Here is a 22,049-nt window from a genome sequence, read left to right on the forward strand (position 1 = left end):
TTATTGATTGTGTAGTTAGTTAAACCATGAGGTTTACGTCGTAAGTTAATTCAAAGTATACTTTCACAAGTAATCAAACGAATTAATCAAAAGCATATACATTTTCATTTTAAATGAGCTATTTGAATATTAAGTACAAAATGAGCAAGTACAAATACGATTTTAATTTGGTATTAATATAAAGAAAGTAATAATAATTACAGAATACTAATAATACAAAAAGACACTATAAACCTATTTTGGGCTGCAATTTATTGAATTCTTTATTACCTTCACAAGCTATACTGGATAATATTATGGTACATGGATGAACATGATTACGTAATAAAATTACGTAATCTGAAGACAGAAATATTTTTCTGTTGACAGTTCTGACAATACTTTCTATCTGTCCGTTTGTTGAGGTTTTTGAACGTGCTTAGACAAAAATAATAATAACAAGAAAGTCGATTTTCAATAAACACATCAGACGATGTGTTTACTAGTCCTCTCCTGATTTTCCATAAACACATCGTCCAAACGATATGTTTACCAGTCCTCTCCTCAAGCGTACGCGTGTACATCTAGTACAGCTTCGTAAAAACTCGTCCTTAAGACATCTAAGCGTTCAAGATCTTGATACCATTTGGTGGCCAAAATGGTTTGAACATGAAGTTACTGATATATGGTCAAAGGAACTTTTTCTAGGGTCGGATCTGTAATCAGAAATGCAAAATCTGCTTTATTTTTTCCCTATGCTTGCCTATGCTAAAATACCAGCAAATAACGCCCCAATATTACAAATTAGGATTGAAAAAAACCCTTAAATATAGTACCATGCAGGCAAAATGGAAGATATACTTGTTATAAGCAACTATTTTGGGCACAGTATTTTTCTCAAAAGTTTTTGATTTTTGATTTTTTTTCCAAATACCAATAATTTTTACCCGCCTCCACAAATTAAGGGTACTACGGGGACACTTATACCTAAAAATGATGAGAAAATTTAATACAGCATTTAGCTTATTAAATTGTAAACAAAATAAGGGCATTCTTCTACCATCTTCCAATCAAATTTTATGAATGTCAGAACCCTGAATTTTACCGTAGGTGGCCAATTTTCGGGAATCATTTGTTACGGGGACTCCAAATTTTGGGTAAACATTGCAAAAGCAAAAATACTAAACAAGTTATACTTAAAGTGATTGTTTTAATGGAATAAACATAATATTGTCTAATAATTTAAATCATAAAAATAAACAATATTTGAAGAGCTTGGTTCCTTTAAACCATGTTAAGTCCACAAACACATTTCTGATTTCCCTGTGCGATATTGCAATGGGTTGTGATGCTATAGGTTTTGTATTTCAGTTAGATGCACTGCACCATTACATAGCACACAGTGGGTGGATGCGCAGTAACAATACAGAGTGAAGCCTTTGGTACCCAAATAAGAACAATAGTCTGCATATTGTTAAGCAGCATTGTTGTGGTAAATAATGGCTTGTTGATGGTACAACGCATTGTTGCTAATGTCAAACTGTATCACCCAAGTAAATGAGAAACATGTGGTTGTGGACTTAACTAACATGGTTTGGAAATAAGCTCTTCATTTAATGGTTTAGTAGGTACAATAGCATACTGTGAAATAAAATGTCACCAAAAATGCTCATCTTCAGCAAATCTAATGATATGTACCTAAACTTCATCCATCATATAAAAATTTCGTACTGAAGATATACATGAAATTTCATTAAAGACCTAAAATATCTATGAATATTCTCAATCATCCAGGTAGTTGAATAAAGTTAGATTAGGTTATAAATCTTTGCAACTGGACTTACTGTTTTTGTTGACTACAGGTGACGTCAAACCTACTACCGTGACGTCACAGGTCAATAAAGCCAATTCACATCACTAGGCCTGATGAAGCGTCAGAGATATGACGTAAAACTGTAGTCAACAAAAACAGTAAGTCCAGTTGCAAAGATTTATAACCTAATCTAACTTTAAAGACCTAAAAGTTATTGGTCTTTTAAATTTGTATAATATCGCGAAAAAAACTGTGCAAAGGTGGGTGACCGAGCCCTTGATGCAATTAACAAGAACACACGATGCTGAATGTTAGAGAATTCCATTGTGTTGGAGCTACCAAAGAAATGATCATCTACGATTCCTGTCGCGTAAACACTCTAGACAAATTTGCTTCGTTAAGACGTGTAATGCGTATAAGAGTACGCCAAGTTACCATGTCAAATTCCACGAAAACTGAGATGAGATATGTTGGATTCAATTATAATATACCATGTATACCAATTCCTCTGCTTAGCAGGAAGTACATAGGCCTACATGTAATGTTGTTGGTGCGAAACATGGCTGGCATCTTGAACTTTGAAGTTGAAAATATAGTTTAAAACGCAAACTACTCCTGATCAAGTCTATTACGCTTCTCCAAAGCTTTGGCTAATTTGGATTGTATTGTTTCTTCGCCATGTTCGTGTGATTGTTGCGGCGACTGTGCCATTGGTTTTCCTATAAAGAAAGAGAAACATATTTAAAGATTTTAATTCTTTATGATTTTGACCACAAATAAAATCCAGTGTTGTAAATGGCATGGTTAGAGTTTTACAGAAGAAATAAATGTATGGATTCTGCAATCACTGAAATGAGACATATGGCGCAGGTGGATAGTTGTGCGTTTGGATAATAAGTTGTCGAGCGCGAGAGAAACAATATCCTCTACCGGCTCAACGGAACAGCCAACAGCCAACAACCAATAAGCTTCAAACTTGGTAGGGAAATAATTTGACTTCTGATACTGTATAGTTCGGTATTATAGCTGCATATCTGTAGCTACTAATCGCAATGATGGGTTGATTTGACATAGGAGGTTGATTGACACTGTTGTCTGTGCCACCTCTGCGCATCGCCTAGTTCTTTATGTTTCTGTGACATTTTGACATGTAAATAAATGCCCATATCATGTCTTGCTTCATTGGATGAAAACTAACCGAGCAAACAAATGAATATACTTATTGGTATACTCAAAACAAAATGTTTCCTTAATATGTTTTTTTTTCTCAAAAATTACATATCGAGAGTCAGAAAGTATCACTACTGCCTTTCAGTAAAGTCATCAGGTCTGTAGATTATCCATAACATCAATAATATCAACACATCAAGATCAGTCAAAACCTACGTTTCTGTACATTTCATTAATCATCAGTTGGCTTCATCTGCAGTGTTGTTGTTTTGACACAGGGAATGATGCTGCTAAAACCCTGAGGCTTGCTGGATCAATATCACAGAGAACTTCAAAACAGCAACACTGCTGATGAAGTTAATCGATGGTTGATGAAATGTCCAGAAACGTAAGTTTTGACTAGTCTTGATGTGATGAAATTCTTGATGTTAAGTATGACTACTGATTTTATTAAAGTATTTTACTGCGAAAGGGGGAATTTAGGAATAGAAACCGTTTTGATCACAGAATCCATCCATCATCAAATCAACTATGTTCTATGTTGTTGTTGTTGTTATACCTTTGAATGGAGTACCTTGATTCATACCAGGTGGCAGTGTCGGAGCTGGACGGACTGGTGTCAGAGTGGAACTCAATCTTGTCTGTGCAGGCTTGACTGGAACGATAGGTTTAGCCGTCGATGCCTTGCCAGCAGTACGTTTGGGCGGAGGCTTCAACGCAATTTTGGAAGGTGTGTTTGGGATAACATCTTGATAAAAGGAAGCAAATATAACAAACGATAAGAAGCCATTAGTTGTGATGGAGATGGGATATGTTGTTATTGGTAATAGTGATGTGTTGATGGTGGTGATGGTGGGGAGGGGGAGTGGCATGCTTGACTGGAAAGAGAGGGTTGGCCGTCGTTGATAAATGGTTGGTTTAGCAGCAGTATACGCTAAGGTTTCAACGCAGCTTTTGAAGGTATATTTGGGATAACATCTACATAAAAGGAAACAAAACTAACTAACTAACTAACTAAAAGTAGCTGTTGTGATGGCGATGGATGGATGGTGTGGTTGGTAATCATCTGTACCCGACGAAATGTGATGTCGCAGCCACATCAGGGTGAAAGTGGTGGAAATGGGTGATAGTGTGGTTGGTAGTGGTGATGAAGATGATGGGGATGAGAATAAAAAATCTGCTGATCATAACTTGCTCAGTAGTGACAAATAAGAACTTACCTTTTGGAAATTCATCTTGCAAAATATGACAATATTCTTGGTCTTATAATAGGCATAGTTTTATACAAAACGTTGTGGAACACAGATAAGAAGCCATGCGCACACAAAATGCAAGAACCACAGATTGTCACTAAGTTGTAATTTGCATTACGTTACATGCCTCTTAAAGTTTTCATCAATTCTTCCTGACAGCTTTATAGCTCCCAAAGGTATTCATTCTAGGTACCATGCTAACATATTGTGTCGATAGTATGGTTGCATGGATTTTTGCCACCTTTTTGACGAATTTGTTTATGGAGCCAGTAACATAATTGTACAAAACCATATAGACTTAAATTCCAATCAAAATATCATATCTGTGTACCTGGAGCGGATGACATAGAAGTGGTCGCCTCTCTTTGATCATCTAGAATAAAACAAGATGTAAATTAATATTTTTGTTGTTGTTGTTGTTGTTGTTGTTGTTGTTGTTGTTGGGTTTTTTTACTACTGTTTTTATTTGGTTTCATTAAAAACAATAAGGTGCTCAAGCGAGCATGAATGATGTCATCGTGGCTGTGTTGTTGCTGGAAATAATTCTCATATTATGACGAAATGGATCGTTCCAATTCCATAGCAAAGTACTAAGCCCCCATCGCCCATAAGTCCTTTTTTAAATAGGCTTCTTTTACCATTCATCTGCAACTTCCCATATTACTCAATTACACCTTTTAAAGCGCATTGCATAACGCGCATTGATTTATAGTGCGCTACGCACAGGCACAACACCTAGACGTTGATCTACTAGCCTCAGTACGCTATACTTTTATTTGAATGTTCATTGCTACTCTATCATAATGTTTTTGTACACTAATCCCCAAAAGTATCTGGACACCGTGCATTAGAGTTAATAAGAGGTTGTTTTGTATTGTATTGTTTGTGTGGGTTTCATTTTTGATTGGATTTTTTAAAGTGTGTAAAAGAAAAATCTAGCTTTAGTACCTTTTGTTACCTTTTTAGCAACTTTCTATTTTTTCTGATTTTTATTACAGCTTGACTCTTCTTATCTTTTCGATGGCTGTTCAAAATTTGTATTAAAATATATTATATTGCGCCAATAAAATATCCTTACACTTGGAAAAATAATCATAATTTCAAAACGGAACAATATTGGGGTAAATTTGTTTTTTTTCTCATCCTGCACATTATGACACCACATTGAATCCAATGTGACCTCAAAAAGTAAAGTTACAAGCAATTGAATAGACGAAGGTACAGTTTTAAAAGTGACAAACTGGCCTATACAAGGCGCACTAAGATTCCAACAAGCGAAACAAAGAGACAACACACAGTTTCTTCAATGAAGTGTTATTTAAAGCAGTTTTTATTTCAGTTTTTGCTTCTCTGTACTTTTCATAACTTTCATTTGATTTGTCAGTTCTTTTGTTTCAGTTTTCTTTTGGTTCTTTTGTTCTTAATTAAAGCCAAACGCATAAATTAGCCATTCACCCTTCTCAAACCAGATGTCTAGTCTGTGGAGTTTTGAATAGGCCAGTTTGTCACTTTTAAAACTGGACCTTCGTCCAATCAAGTGCTTGTAACTTTGCTTCTTGAAGTCACATTGGATTCAATGTGGTGTCATAATGTGCAAGATTAGATAGGGCGTCTATTAAAAAAACAAATTTACCCCAATATTGTTCAGTTTGGAAATTGTGATTATTTTTCCAAGTGTAAGGATACTTTATTGGCGTAGTATATATATGCAAAGACAAAAACATAGAGTAATCCATTAAACTATCGTTCAAGGGGAATTAAGTACATACTTTGTACTTCAGGATCAGGTGCAACCTCGTCATAAATGCGTGGTGTTGTCTTTGGTGGTCGGCTAACAGCTCCTGCAAAAATGAGGAAACATTAATATATCACAGATTTTACGTGTTTTTTTCATCTATTCATAAAATCTGTTTAAAAATAAATATTCCATAATTTATCTGAAAATAATGTATATGAATGTAATGTAAACAACAAGTATCAAAGAGAAATAAAACAAAAACTTTTATGTCAGGGTCCATATTACAACGCACTCCCATTCACATGTATATGCATAGCCGGCTTCTATACAGAATATCAGGGCTGATTGGATACCGTGCTTAAGGTGGTACTACACCCCCTGATACATTTTGTGACTAATTTTGCATATTTCTCAAAATGATAACTACGCACTGGAAACAAAGGTTATGTATATTATAGGGGCAAGGTATCCAATTACATCACTGAAATTTCAGTGATTCAAGACAAGTGAAAGCCTATCCCACAATTAAGACAAGTGGTTCATTATATATGTTAAGAAATGAGGTACATTCTAGCGGTATCTCTTTACTTATCATAAATAACGTACCGCTTGTCTTGAGTCACTGAAATTCCAGTGTAGTAACTGGATTCCTTGCCCTATAACTTTTGTTACCAGTGTTTTATTATTTTTTGAGAAAAATGCAAAAAAATATCACAAATTTATCAAGGGGTGTAGTACACCTAAAAGGTTATTAATTATTTTAAACTGTTGTGATTTGGTAGTTCACAGCATCTTACGAATGGTAGTGAGCTTTGGCAAAAATTGAATTACTCAATTCATAGCGAGCGTGTAGAAGAATTAAAATATCACAAATATACTTTTATAGGTGCTGTGGTTCTTGAGTTACGTTGTAGAGAGGGCTGAAACAACAACACTTTTGTAAAACGTACATAATTCATTAACAACAATAAATTAAGCAAGTTTGCAAAGTATACGATTTGTAGAAAGAACTTTTGCAAAACATCAAGGTGCTAATTTTAAATAATATATTGATCTAGATAATGAAAATCGATTTTTAGGTTGCTTCGACCAACAATACCTCGTCTACCCTTAACAGTCTTATTTGACACAGATGTAAAAGAGCTACCAATTGTTTTATAAACATGAAAACAGTAACCTACCAGTAAGTTCGTTTGTTCAAATTTCTCTCGTTTTTGTATCTAATTATATATGTCATGATTAAGTGGGTGTGTGTGCTAGTAGCCTAGTATAGGAAGTGGGTGTGTGAGTGGTGTGTGTTCTGCATTAACATACCTGCCGTTACGTTGCGAGTATTATCATACACAACAGCATCAGCAGCAACCCTGTCGGTGTGGGTGTAATTAGGTAATACATATCCGTCTTGTGAGAAGCGGATTAGATTGAGAGCAGAAGCTGGTGAATTATAAAAACGAAAAACAAGTTTCTTTTAAATGTGAATTCCTAAACAACTATAAAAAGCTTGGCAATCTGTTTGGCTCTTGAGCTGTGTTATATTACACAGCTAGTAGGTATAAAATCTTGGCAATCTGATTGACTTGTCGTACTATACTGCGCCAAAGAAGTATCCTTACACTTGGGGAAAAATCCTAATTTTATGATCTTTAAATCTTATCCTGCACATTATGACACCCCATTTATTAAAAGTGACAAACTGGCCTATACGTCTAATCGGCAGCATGTAACGACGATGCACAGCTGTTATGGACAATAACGGTGGCTACACATGATATGATGGATCAAAACAAAAGGAACAAAAGAAAACTGAATCAAAAGAACTGAAAAATAAAATAAAAGTCGTTACAAGTACAGAGAAAACAAAATGAAACAAACACTTTGTTGTCTCTTTGATGTGCTTGTTGGAATCTTTTCGCCTTGTATAGACCAATTTGTCACTTTTGAAACTGGACATTCGTCCAATCAAATGCTTGTAACTTTACTTCTTGTGGTCACATTGGATTCAATAAGGTGTCATAATGTGCATAATTAGGTTAAAATTAGTTTTAAAATTAGAATTTTTTCCAAGTGTAAGGATACTTTTTGGCGCATTATATTAAAGAGATTTATTAATCTGGGCAAAATTATTGGCTTATCCTCGAGTCTGATCTGTATTTTATCAGACAATAAGAAGGACTGTTGAATGAATTTATGACTGTATTTTAGTTCCAATTTACATGACCTATACAACTTACATGAATTTGTAACTTCCATAGGTTCAATATAACTCTCTTCATCATCAATGGCAGGATTAACGTAAGAGACCACTGGCGAAGTCGTGTTGCTTCGTCTATCACCTGGAATACCGTAAAAACTCGATAGTTAGCATATGTGCTTACTATCGATCGGTTTTGAAAACATGAAATTGTACCAAAGTCCGGCGCTTTACCAACTGAGCTAATGGGATTAAGACGCAGATTTTTCAGGATTACTTGTTCGTATACAACTATGTGTATCGATGATTTGCTCAAAACCCTTTACACTTTTGTGGATGGGGCTCTTCATGTTTTAAAACCGCTCGATAGTAAGTACATATTCCGCTAACTATCGATTTTTTACGGTACAGCAGAAATAAATTCAAATGTATCACGGAACAGAATCCGGCAAATAAAAATTTGTACGTAGTAGCTACCGAAATATTTACTGATCAACTTCATATCTTTGTTTCAATCTATTTACCATGTATACGATTTTTATCATGACACGGTGGTTTGATAGCGTTTAAAACTACGTCATTTTAAAGAGAAGGCGAACACTGATGGCGCTATTTATCTTAAATCATGTTTTCATCTTTACAGGGGCTATACACTAGTATGATCGCATTAAAACATCAGAAAAGGAGTAACAAATAGCAACGAAACAATGAAATGTTAGGAATAACTTTAATTCCGCTAAATTCAATTTCAAATATATGTAAATAGCACCCTCAACCTGTACATATATTTCCAACTCTTTTTAACATAGATTTTCGTTTCTTTTCCAGCTTATTCATCTTTTTCTTCATATTTCTGGTATTTATTAATCCAAAATCTGTATATTAGTGTAATATCTTGATTTAGATAGTGAACATTTGTTTGCTGCTTCGACCTACAATACCTACCCTTAAGCAAAAATATTATAACAAGTTTGTGATTAAGGCTAGAGCTTTTAATTCCGCGGTCTAGGTTAAGGTTAGGTTAAGGGTTAGGATTAGGATTCGTGGTAAGATTTATATAGTTGGTGAGGCGAGGCGAGGCGTGGTGACCACTATTCAAAATTGCTCCGTAACATCTGCATGAGTGCCCGGGTGGGGAAGGGAGCAATCGAATGTGGGAGTGACGTACCTGTGCCTACCGGAGTACGACACTGGGGTATATCGTTGCAGGATTTTTTTCGAGAAAAGGGGTCATTCAGGGTGGGCTCCAAGAAAATGGGGGTCCTTCAGTGTGGGACTGCTAAAAATTGGATAACATTGCCAGTGAAAAATAAGTAAAGTAGGTAATAGCCGGTTACGCATCATGCACAAGAATATATAAACACAACGTGGAACGATTGCTCGCTACAAGAGGAAACTGGATATAATGAAGGAAAGAAGAGTTTACCAACCCAAAGTATTACAATTAAACAAGACAACAAATAAACCCAAATGCCGACCGGCACACATCCCAACTTGAAAAAGCAATTGAATGTGCTGGCATGGAATTCGAATCCACGACTTTCCGATCTCCAGACGCGCTATCCATTAGGCTACCAACTCATCCTGATAAACGGTGGTTAAAACTGGGTCTAATGTGAGCAGTCGAGGTACAAAAAAATACACACAAACAAATATTACGCAAGTAGGTAATGGGACTTCCTGCACAAGAACATATAACCACAATGGGGAAACGATTGCTCACTACAAGAGGAAATTTAATATGATTAATAACAAAAAAGACCAGATTACCAACCCAAAGTGCAAATAAACACAAATCCCAGTAAATTGGGTATTTGGTGGTATTTGATCTGAAAGAGAACTACCTATGATTCTTCCGGTATCATTGTCGTCATTAGTGTTTGATTGTCTGATCCGTTTCGGTGGTGGTGTAGGCGGAGTTGTGCCTGTATAATGGCGAATGAGAATATAAATATAGAACCTTATGTTTGTGAAATCTCAATATAAGAACTGGTACAATGTAGCGGCATACAAAGGTATAGTAAATTAAACTGTTCTCAAAAAGAAACTTATAAATTTTCACAAGGTCATATCTTAAAATCCTGTTCATAAAAATGAACCAAAATTACACTCAGGATTACTTCAATACTCTACTCTAAACAGATGTCAGTAACCAAGCAGTTATCCAACTGACACAACAGCAAAATGCACTGACATGGAACAGCTAAAAAATTATTAGTTTCTTTTTTAGCCCAGTTTACTTTAATTCTAAAATCACGCACATATTAATAGCAATAATAAAAGGCAATAGTGTCTGCAAATTTTTAAATGTTTCGTTTCTCATATACGTTACTTACCGTGGCATGTTATTCGTTTTCTGAAATGAACAGATAATGATAAATATATAAGACAATAAGAACATCCACAATTTCTTTATAAATTATAGATATAATATGCGTAGCTGCTGTTACCATGGTTATGATAATTCATTACATTGAAGAGCAAAATATATGAAACTGCCAAAGAACAAAAGTCAGTAATGCCATGATCTTATAACCAAACAAAAATATTAAGAGAAAAAGCTATACAAATTTGGAATCGTACCTTCTCAAAAGTATCACCAGAATTATGAACAATACCAGTACACCTCCACATACGCTGACGATTACTATTATCAGTATTGGCAAAGTTTGACCTTCACCAACTGAAATGAATAACAGTGTCAAAGAAACAGAAGTTAATATACTAATGATGATGATGATGATGATGATGATGATGATGATGATGATGATGATGATGATGATGATGATGATGATGATGATGATGATGATGATGATGATGATGATGATGACGACGACGACGACGACGACGACAACGATGACAACAATGATGACCACAAAGACTATAAATTGTTTTTCACGTAGTGGTTGGTTTTGGGCATTGAAAAAATCGTCAAAATCAAAATGACCTTCTTGTCAAAACTTCCCATTGCCAAATAAGGGGACCTTTAATTCTTGTTGGAATTTTCAAAGAAGGGATCTTACGCTAAGTCAAAAAAGCTTATGTGAGACATTAGGCAAATCTTTACGGTATTATTATAACTACGTTGTCTACCGATTGGCCTAGATTCACTAAGATTGTGCATTTGTCTTCATGATAACCAATGAAAATCCTTATAATCCGATAGAATAAGTCCCCTTTAAACATACACATTACGCAATAACTGTCCTAAGACTGCTTCTAAAATGCAGTCCCAGCAAGCATAACGAACCTTGCATTGCAGCATCTGGTATGCTACATTTTCTTGGAGGCATTGTCGAACATACTCTAGCCCTGACATTGGTGTCCGTATCTATACTTTGGACTGTGTCATTTACATGACAAGGACCAGTCTTATTCCAATCTTGTTCATCAATGTCGACGGTAATCTCGAGTTGTACGCATAAGTTGGATCCAGCATTCGGTACTCCCAATATGGAAACTTCATTTGCCATTAGATCATGTTTTACTTCAATTCCTGTTGACAGAAAGGGTTTTATACCATCACATCAACAGGCATTCCATTGTGGCATAGAATAAGCAAGTTATGAAACAATAATAAATGTAAAATGTTGTGATTATCATTTGTTAATGTCAAATACTTACCGAGTGCATCTGGAGGTGATGCTGAAACAAACAAAACAAATACATCGTTTAAAAAACCAGTCATTTATAGTATGATGTGCATTGGTATAAACCCACCAGCCACTTTACAGAAATTCACTGACCGGGCTATTCAGGGACGCAGTTCTATTCAGGCGCAGACCTGTAATCAACCTACATTACAACCATCGCAACCAGGATTATGTCAATGTATTAAAACACTGCCGGGACTCGAACTTGTTTTGTCACGCACCAGAGTCTAACGTCAAACGCCTTACCGATTGAAATAACTTGACTGCTAAATTAACCGATTGAAATTTACATGACAGAAGTCTAGTAACTGTTAAAAACTGACGTCAATACCGATTATACAAAGTATGGCCTTCGATAACCAATAATTATTCTAATTTAGCTGGTGCGATTTAAATTGTGAATTATATTTGTCTCTAATTGTCTGTTTAGACAGATGTTATGCTTTCTAAACGATAAAAAATAATAACAATAATATAAAACATTATGAACTCACGATTTGTTATGCCCTGAACAGTTCTACTAGGTCCTACACCAGCGTCATTCTCCCCATAAACTTCACATGAATACAGCGTGTTAGATTCCAGCCCAGTGGCGGTATATGCCATATTTTGTCCAGTATGTTTCTTTGCATCTATGTCTCCACAAGTTACCCAAAACCATTGGTCATCATCCTGGTCATCGGACATCCATTCTAACGTCAGGGTGTCACTGGTTGAAGAGACGAGCTTCAGAGAACTTGGGGCAGATGGTATTGCTGAAAAACCATTAGAGCAGGGATGTGCAACAAACTCGGAATCATTCATATACTTATGTATCACATTATTGTACTATTCTAATTAAGTTAATGGCTGATAAACCAATAAAAAGCAATTAATACGAATACGCCCAACAAAATATAAAAACAAAATTTATTGCTCATAACACAAACCTGCTACATCAATATCAAAAGATATATCTAAAGTCCCTTTGCTGTTCGTAGCCGTGCAAATAAACTTGCCAACATCAGTTGTAGATGATGAAGCCTTGATAACTAAGCTGCTGTCAACCACTGCTCCTCTGATGTCATCTTGTTTGGCAGTACTGTCTAATTCGTATGCATCATTACCATTGACTGGAACCGATCCTGATGGGGATGACCAAGTTATTACTGCCTGGGGATTGGACTGAATGGTGACATTCAGCGAAACACGACTACCCCTTTTCAAGACGACCATGCCCATTAAGTTCCGTTGAATTAACACCGGCTTATCTGTTAAAAATAAGTTATGGTATATCTTCAATTTACCCTCAAATTTGGACAAATTATTGCAATATTCCATCCGTATTTATGGTAAAAAGTATAGTAAAAGGAGAATTTACATAGTAAGCCTCAGATCATATTTACACAGTAAATTACATTAGGTTTTAGGAACTCTGAGGGTAAAATAAGTTGACTTGAAGGAGGATTTCGTGATCCTAGCATCCTCTTTTTATGACATTTTTCAGTAGATATCCACGAAAAAGGCTTATTCCTAAAATTTTAGTTGATGCCGATTTTGCGTTTGCGAGTTATGCATGATTATTACACTGCTTCATAGGCCACTGTTGTAATTTCGTTCTGGTATACCAGAACGAAATTCAATGTTTTTGCTAAACGAATTAATCTGCAAGATATTTTTGGTACATAAACGCTATGTAGCCAGAGGTCTCCAGTTGTATAAAAATCTCAACTTTTTTTGAGAAAAGTTGGGGGATGAGGCTGTGTATCACGAAATGCCCTTATAATTTGACTTGTATTTATGCAAATTAGGTCATTAATTATGCTAATATGCAAATGAGAGGGTGGCTAGGTAATATAATACATTAGAACATACTAGTAACACTTTGACCAAGTTTCAAAAAGTATGCAAAATAAAGTACCCTGAGGTATGCATTGATTTGTAGCACTGTTAATGAGCCTTTTCAGTCATTGTAGCTCATTAACTATATTAATTATTGATAAAAACAATAAGATATGAAAAGAATATCAATTGATGTATTATGTACTTTTTGCTTCAAACCAAAGGCATATTGATCATATACTTTGCCCAACTCAATTAATCTGTTTAAAACATGGTCAGAGCATTGCCTAATTTCCAGAAAAAGTCTCACATATCGTACAGTTTGAAGTATTGGCATTTAATGACTTACACAGAACATTTAAAGGCAGTTCTTCTGTACTGTCGCTTCCGAAACCATTATCAGCCACGCACATATACAACCCGGCATCCTCCTTGGTGACACTCGCTATATGAAGAAGCAACCTGCCTGCTTCATTGTCAAAGACACCACCAATGGTGTTCCCATCTCGCACCCATTGTACAAATTTGTCTGGTTGTGGCATGGCATTAACTACACATGAAAGAGTGACTTCGTCTCCTTCTGTTTTGGTCTCCTGTGGAACCGTGATATCTTCAAATACAGGGCTAACTATAAAAATGAACAAGGGAAAGTAACAAATTTTGAAAATATGTTAAATAAAACTTGTCACTAAACATAAACATAATAAAGATATCGGTTGTATCAATTGTTTATTTTATTGTCCTCAACACTACAGAAGAAAACACATGATAATTCACCGCATGTATGGACATCGATATTTTTTTCAAATTTTAGTACGTAATAACTCAAATCTATTCGTTCATTCTGATATTCATTAATATATTTAATTAAACAATGTACTTACAGTAAATATCAGGGTTGCATACTTCACTACATATTTGTGTTTGGCAGATGTCTTCTGTTGCAATATCGGCACAACACTTAGTCTCCACCCCCACATCATCTGCTATCAACGGCCGGGATGTGAAATCCAGTTCAGTAGTTTCCCCATAGTAGTCCGCATCTGCATATTTAGGTGAATGTCCTGATTCTTGTATGTCATCATTAAGGTACCTGGAATGTAAGCAATTAAGGTTATTATATTGAAAACAGAGGTAAAACCCGTGGGTCATTTTCAGACTTGTAATATCTAGACTCGCACTCGATTTTTAGGACTCAGAATTCATTCGGCCGTAACTATATGTCCCGTTCGCACCAACCCGGTGTTGTGACTGCCCAATTGGGTGGATAAACGCCGCTTAAATCGATGTTATATGGTATTGCGTTGTAAATTTTCATCATTCTTTTATCTTCGTGTAACACGGGTGATGGAATGTAGTTTAAAATCCCCGCCAAGGCTGCATCATTTCACATTTCAGGTGGGATGGAACACAACAATGTCTGCCATTGAGGTGTAGGAATGCGTGAAATTGGATTGTCTACGTCAATGTTTGCTGCATTGTTTATTTTGTTAATAATAGTGGCAGTTCTCTTACCATGTAATGGCACTCTGTGGATTGCTCGATGAGGATATGCAGGATAACTTGATTGTCTTCATGCCATCTACTACCACGAAGGTGGGACAATTAGAAAGGGATACTTCTGTTGGACAAACTACGAAAATGACAACGATTAGTGACATTTAGTTTATAACGCAATTATGTATCTTGCTTGTTCTGATATTGTCAAATGCTTCATTGCAGAATACAGATCAAATGATAAAAGTAACGACTAAAATAAAATTGGCATATAAACAAATCTAAATCTCGCCCGTTGCAGTTGTATTGCATCTTGAACGTACGATTTTATTTTTCACTTCGCATTTTAAAATGAAAATGCAATACATTTTCGAATGAAGCACAGTAATAAATGCGCACACAGCGTATTGATTATTGTTGCGATTACTTTAATAACATTAATAACACCTAGCAGCAATCAGGGACTTGCAGCTCTGAAGCGCACCCTATACATCGCGCAATAAACCATCGCAGCCACCCAGGATCAGCTCCCCGAGTTCTCGTACGGGTAACCGAGGCAATAAGCAGTTAAATTCATTTAAGCAATTAAACCGAGTCACAAGTTCACAACTTACATTTGACATTAATGGATACATCACTGGATTGGAGAGGAGACGTCAGTGTTTCGTGGTGTGCTTCACATCGTATTTGTTGTTGATTCTGTTCCCTACTCATGGTATAGGTAAGAGTACTCATCATATTGTATCTGCCGTTGGAATTCATGGAATCAGTTTGTGCAGATGAATCCGTGATTTCAATATTGTTTAGAAACCAATGCAAGGTACCTTAAATGTAAGGAAACAATATCAATTAAAAATGGTTACGAACTCACAGGATGAGTAGCGTTAAGATAGATATGGAGACTCTATCATCAGCCCCACCGCCAATGATTGTCACCATTGACTTTGTCTCCAGAAAATTTGTACACACTAATGCTCTACGTTAACGGTACGGTAATGTTGAATGAAATGTTCAACTTTATTTCCAAATGGGCCAGTTTTCACGAATAAATAAAATGTTAATAAAATTAAACATATTGATCTTGAAAATTAAGTCACACGTATGACAAATCCCATATTTCCCTCCTTAATGGCATTTAGAATATGCATTTCCATTTATCATCACTTTAATATGGTGTGGTGTTAGGAACCATTTTATATCCCCTGTTGAAAGGTAAACGTGGCGTACGGTACACCAAACTAACATAAGACATGATATGGGTTCAGTACATGTCTATGTTATTTGTTTACGAACGTTTATATCTGGTAAGAGCCCATAATTTTTGGCCATAAACCGACGTTTTTTACAAGTGACAAATTGCAGTTTGCGGAAAATGATGCTTTGGTTTGTTACACACTGTATTTATTGAATGCAAACTTTGGTATCAACAATATACACCGGAAGAGTAACTTAAGCAAAATGAGGATCTACCACATCAGGGTGGAAAATGGTATAGTCAACAATTATTTGCATTTGTCGAGCTTAAAGCCAGCCACTACTAGCCTATCATAGAGGATTTTGACCGTGGCAATCCCCCGCCACAAAAAAACGCCTTATATCAAGCGAACTGCTAAATCCAGTGACAACTGCTAAACAAAGGCCATATTATATAGTAGGGCTAGCCACTATTTGTAACACCACATATGAAAATAAAATTGTTGTCTGAGAAATTATTTAAGTATGGAGCGCCATGGTAACAACATGCTGCTTTCCACTTTTTCCATTGGAAATGGGTATTTTGAAGTAGTGGTAATACCTATTACCTATATACCATTTGTACATTGTATGGCTTTAGAAACGTATTCACACCATTGGAGGACCAAGATTAGAAGGCTACGAAAGATAACAGAATTACAGGCAAATTCCATGTACTTTTGACAAGGGGATATCAAATATCATATAAAAGGTTTATCTCACCTGTAGGATACGCGTCATTAGCCTGACATTCTAATTGACTCATTTCATTTTCTATGATGTCTGTTGGTCCAGTTATGACAGGTTTGTCTGGTGGACCTGAGAGAAAAGTAATAAAATAAAACTAACAAAGTGCTGGTGCTCTTTGACGAGCATGGATTTTAAGCAGACTTTTGCCGCATTTGTTTATTATTATTATTATTATTATTATTATTATTATTATTATTATTATTATTATTTACTAAGAACCTCGGTTTACAGTTCGAAAGCTTTTGCAGGGTGGTAGGCCTCACGAATTTTGCCATCGTACATCGTGAAAAGTAGTAGACGAAAGCTACTCAATTGTGCCAATTGTGCGTTTAATACTCACCCTGTACTTCAAGCTGTACTTCTATTGAAGCCGGTGGTGATGGAATGTTCCCTATACCCGGTACATTTATTACTGCCCTGCATTCGACCATCTCCCTATGATGTTCACGTGCAGGAACAAATGTAGATATAGATGTTGTATCAAATAGTCTCATGTCATCTGAATTTGCAGCATTTGTGGTTCGAACATTGTCAGCAACTGTTGTCCATGAAACTTGGGATTCTGGTTTCGTAGCTTGTATTACGCAGTTTAATGAATGGCTTTCATCTTGCGTAACTTGGATTATTTCACCGGGTGCGTATCCCCCTGGTTTGTTTGCGTCATACAGCTTGATACTTGAGTTAGATGGCGGGACTAAAGGAAATACAAGTCATCATCCATGTTAACAATATTCAACGATGGAAACTTTCACTTTGCGGTAGTTTAATGTTGCTGAGGAATATAGCATCTATCACATACCTTTTGAGTCTCAACACATTGACGGCTCCGTTGTTGAATTAACAATAATTATGTGAATTACACCTCATTCTTATTCCAATTGCATGAGTCAAATATAAATTATATACGGTATTATGACAATAGACGCTTCATGCTCATTGCTCATGTTGCTTGGTACTTCAGATTAAAATCACAGGTTCCAGGTTCGAGTCCCGGCATAGGTGTATATTCTAGGGTTTTTCTTGGGTCTATCCACTTTTGCATGCTATTATAGTCTGTATGTCAATTTTTAATAAACATCTTAAAAAAAGTAACTAACCTCCTTAAATAATGGTCATTATTCAAAAGGGGGCTATTGTTTTGCAGATCTGTAAAATGCGTTGGAAGTAGAATTTATTTATGCGCATTTTGACACCTCATTTGATATCATTACACGGATTTCCTTCCATTACACTGAATACAAAATCAATACAATTCACTGCAACTTTCAAATGTACGCTGTGACGTCAATATTTAGTTAATTGCTGCAAATGAAGTGCGAAAATGTGCAGGAATAAATTCTGCTTCCAACGCATTTTACAGATTTGTAATACAATCACCCGTTTTTAAATAATGGTGATTAGTTAAGGGGGTTTAGTTCTTTTTTTGAGATGTTTATGTTCTAGCACGCGATGGGTGCATCTTTATCCACCTTCAATAGTCAGAATATGGTTAAATGAGTTTAACCCTCCCCAGATATGACAAATAATTAATAATAATGGAATGCAACAGTATTATCTTACCTTGGACATTCAGAATTATTTTGCGGTCTATGTTGATATTATCTTCAACTCTGCACCGAAGATTATGTTTAGGTATATCAAAAATAGGAGCAATCGTTACCTACAGGTATAGAAAGTTGCAAACACATGCAGTTTCGTGAAGCATTTGCACTGTATAACATCACAAGGACTTTATGAAGGTGGGTTTAACAAACAAGTTTCAAGGTACCACTTTTTACAAGTTTAAAATACAATCTTGGGAATGTCCCTAAATAATGGTACTAATTCACGCTACAAAGACATCCCTATATCAGCAAATAGGTTCCATGTCTTTAATAGCAAAGTTACGTATTTATTTTGTTATCGGCCAACGTAAAACTTTTAAATTCCACGGAAACTGCCATATGGATGAGTACTCATAGTTTGTAGTTATAACCATCACATTCAATGACACAGTAAAGTATCTGCTGCTCTAAGAAGGGAACAAACAAGTAAACATTTGCTTGATTACCTGTCCCAAAGTATCAGTCAAATCCGAGTCGCCAGAATTTGGTAACGTATGAGGAAATCCATTATCGTGATCAATAAATCTGCCGGCATTTCCATCATGTAATTCCCACTTCATAGACACCATAGTACCAGTATTTGTTGCCAAACACACGAAGGTATGATTGTACGATTGAACAACTAAAACTTCCTGGTTGTCCGTGTATTCCTCATTCAATAGCTCGTTGGATATTTTTACTTCGTCGACAGCTTCAAACAAACACACAAACAAACAAATACAAATATAATGCAGATTTAGGGTTTGAAAATGGCGTCGTTCATCTCAAGGACACTGAATTCGACATCCACCCATGAAACCATTGTTTGGGTAAATGTTCGGGATAGGATTGGTTTTAGATACGGATTCAGATTGATGATAGTACTGTTGTGGTTAGGTTCAAAACAGAGGATGATTTAAGGAAGCTCCATCATGCACTGCAAACGTGTTTTCACCAGAGTTTCAACTGCCACTTTACTTTTCAAATCCCATTGAATTCTGTGCAAAAGATGTTGTTTAAGAATTGTGCGTGTGTCATTATTACTTGGTCAATTTCATATCTAAAGTGATGTATGCATGAAGAATACTTCACACCTTCTGTAGGTAACATAAAATGTGAAATCGACTAGCATTGTGAATGGGTTTTTATTGTAAATATATCAGTCCAAATTCAAAATTAACCATGCCCGTCAATGCAATGTGCGTGCAGTGGTGTCATGTTCACTCACACAGCTGTGCTAACCGCAAGTCAACACAGTGGCGTGGTGGGAAGTGCTTAAATCATCATCTGGGTTCAAAAGGACGGGGCAAAAGGAAGATATAATTATTTGGGAGAGAGGCAGTAACAAAATATTGACATTTGAAGTCACGCGTCCGTTAGAATTTCTTGTTTTTAACTTGAACTGCTGAAGTGAGATGTTTTTAACATCATACATACATCAAGACATATCCTGATTTCAAATACAGATAGGTAATTTTCGATGTTTCAACTTACCTGATACTTTGATCACAAGAAAACTGATGTTGTAAATAAATATAATACTGCAGAATATCTTTGGAATATAACCCCATGCCATTTTGAAGTCAGCACCGAGGAGTACGTCTAGAATAGTTTTGCAGAACCAGTTGATTTTTATCTATGATGGAGCGCGTCTCATCATTCCCGTTATTTCCCTTTTGTGGTTGGCAATGTCTTCCTTTTTTCATACAAACAACAAAACAAAATATTTAAAGAATCCGTACACTTCTTCTTAAGACCCTTACCATGGGCATATATCAAATGTATTTGTCCCATTTCCATGATTACAGATCCATACATTCCAGGCTGTTGAATACTAACCTTGGGCCCATATCAAATGTAACTGTCTCATTTCTATCATAACAGATCCCATACATTCCTGCTGTTGAATCCTAACCACGAAACATGCAGGGGCACATATCAAATGTAATTGTCTCATTTCTATCATAACAGAACCCATACATCCTTCAGCGGAACCCTAACCATGAGCACACATCAAATGTAATTGTCTCATTTCTTATCATTACAGAACCCAACTATGGGTATCAAATGTAATTGTCTCATTTCTATCATTACAGAACCCATATATACCTGCTGTTGAACCCCAGCCATGGGTGCACAGCAAATATAACTCTCTCATTTCTATGAGTACACACCCCATACATTTTTTCTGTTGAACTCATAACCATGATAACCATGGGCACATATCAAATGTAATTGTCTCATTTCTAAGATTACAGAACCCATGCATTTCTTTTGTGGAACCCTAACCATGGGCACATATCAAAATTAATTGTTTTGTATGTTTACAGAACCCACACATTTCATCTGTTGAACCCCAACCATGGGCACATATCAAATGTAATTGTCTCGTTTCTAAGATTACAGAACCCATGCATTTCTTTTGTGGAACCCTAACCATGGGCACATATCAAAATTAATTGTTTTGTATGTTTACAGAACCCACACATTTCATCTGTTGAACCCCATCCATGGGCACATATCAAAATGTAATTGTCTCATTCTGATTTCACATCTCTGGTGGACAGATTTACAGTAATGTTATAAAACACTATACATGTAATTGTCTCATTTCTATGATTACACGATATATTTCTTCTGTCATGTCTGTTGCACTGTATGGGCAAATATCAAACGTAATTGTCTAAGTTCTATATCTCTTTTTCTGTAAAGTACATTATAATCAAGATTAGAATATTATTAGTGGTATGGTTAGAATAAGTTAAGGTTATAATAAGTTTAGAGCTTAGTATAGAGTTTGGGTTATTATTAGGTTTCTAGTAAATATTATTTAATATATTAGTGTTCAACTACTCAATATTGAAGAATACAACCTCCTTACTTACGGTATCAAGTAGCTTCAAGTAGCCCTGGTTCCACCAAGTGAATCACGATCTCGGGTGAACAGGTGTAATGATACAAACCACTATCATGACTATGTAATTATCTCTTTTCTTTGACTACACCTGTATTTCCTCTGTTGATATCAAACGTAATTGTCTAAGTTCTACACATTTCTTCTGCGACATATTGCATTACGTATAATGTAAAGATTGGAATTAGGGTATGATTAGGATAAGTTTAGGGGTTATCCTTAAGGCTAAAATGATGAGGGTTATTCAGGCGTTATGTTAGTAATATTGTTCATCATGTTCATGTTAGTGTTCAACAACCCAACAAGTTGAATAGTATAACCTCCTTACTTACGGTATCAAGCAGCCTTGGTTACATCAAGTGAATCACAATCTCGGGTGAACAGTTTTAACAAACCACTGTACATTTGCACTATACACATGATACACGTATTGCTCGATTTTGCCGATTTATAT

At 35.8% G+C, this 22,049-nt stretch overlaps 1 protein-coding gene across 4 annotated transcripts; it reads right to left on the reverse strand.

The window, feature by feature from the left end:
- Nucleotides 1-247: 247 nt before the first annotated feature.
- Nucleotides 248-22,049, reverse strand: LOC140156706 (uncharacterized). Of its 4 annotated transcripts, none has more exons than XM_072179643.1 (23): nt 21,928-22,049; nt 20,176-20,377; nt 19,149-19,393; nt 18,659-18,758; nt 17,439-17,792; nt 17,072-17,167; nt 15,730-15,939; nt 15,134-15,251; nt 14,503-14,711; nt 13,968-14,246; nt 12,727-13,047; nt 12,292-12,552; nt 11,769-11,789; nt 11,395-11,640; nt 10,728-10,827; nt 10,481-10,500; nt 9,989-10,069; nt 8,185-8,286; nt 7,268-7,387; nt 5,985-6,056; nt 4,547-4,588; nt 3,537-3,710; nt 248-2,511 (listed from the first exon to the last, which is right to left on the reverse strand). In XM_072179643.1, the coding sequence occupies exons 2-23, from the start codon at nt 20,255-20,257 to the stop codon at nt 2,402-2,404; spliced, it is 3,363 nt and encodes a 1,120-aa protein (XP_072035744.1). In that variant the 5' UTR covers nt 20,258-20,377; nt 21,928-22,049; the 3' UTR covers nt 248-2,401. The 4 variants fall into 4 exon arrangements, with proteins under 4 accessions (XP_072035744.1, XP_072035742.1, XP_072035743.1 ...); XM_072179641.1 differs by having other exon boundaries at nt 3,522-3,710; XM_072179642.1 differs by lacking the exon at nt 21,928-22,049 and adding an exon at nt 21,567-21,650 and having other exon boundaries at nt 3,522-3,710.

The sequence above is a fragment of the Amphiura filiformis genome, chromosome 7, assembly GCF_039555335.1.
Source record: "Amphiura filiformis chromosome 7, Afil_fr2py, whole genome shotgun sequence".
Lineage (NCBI taxonomy): Eukaryota > Metazoa > Echinodermata > Ophiuroidea > Amphilepidida > Amphiuridae > Amphiura > Amphiura filiformis.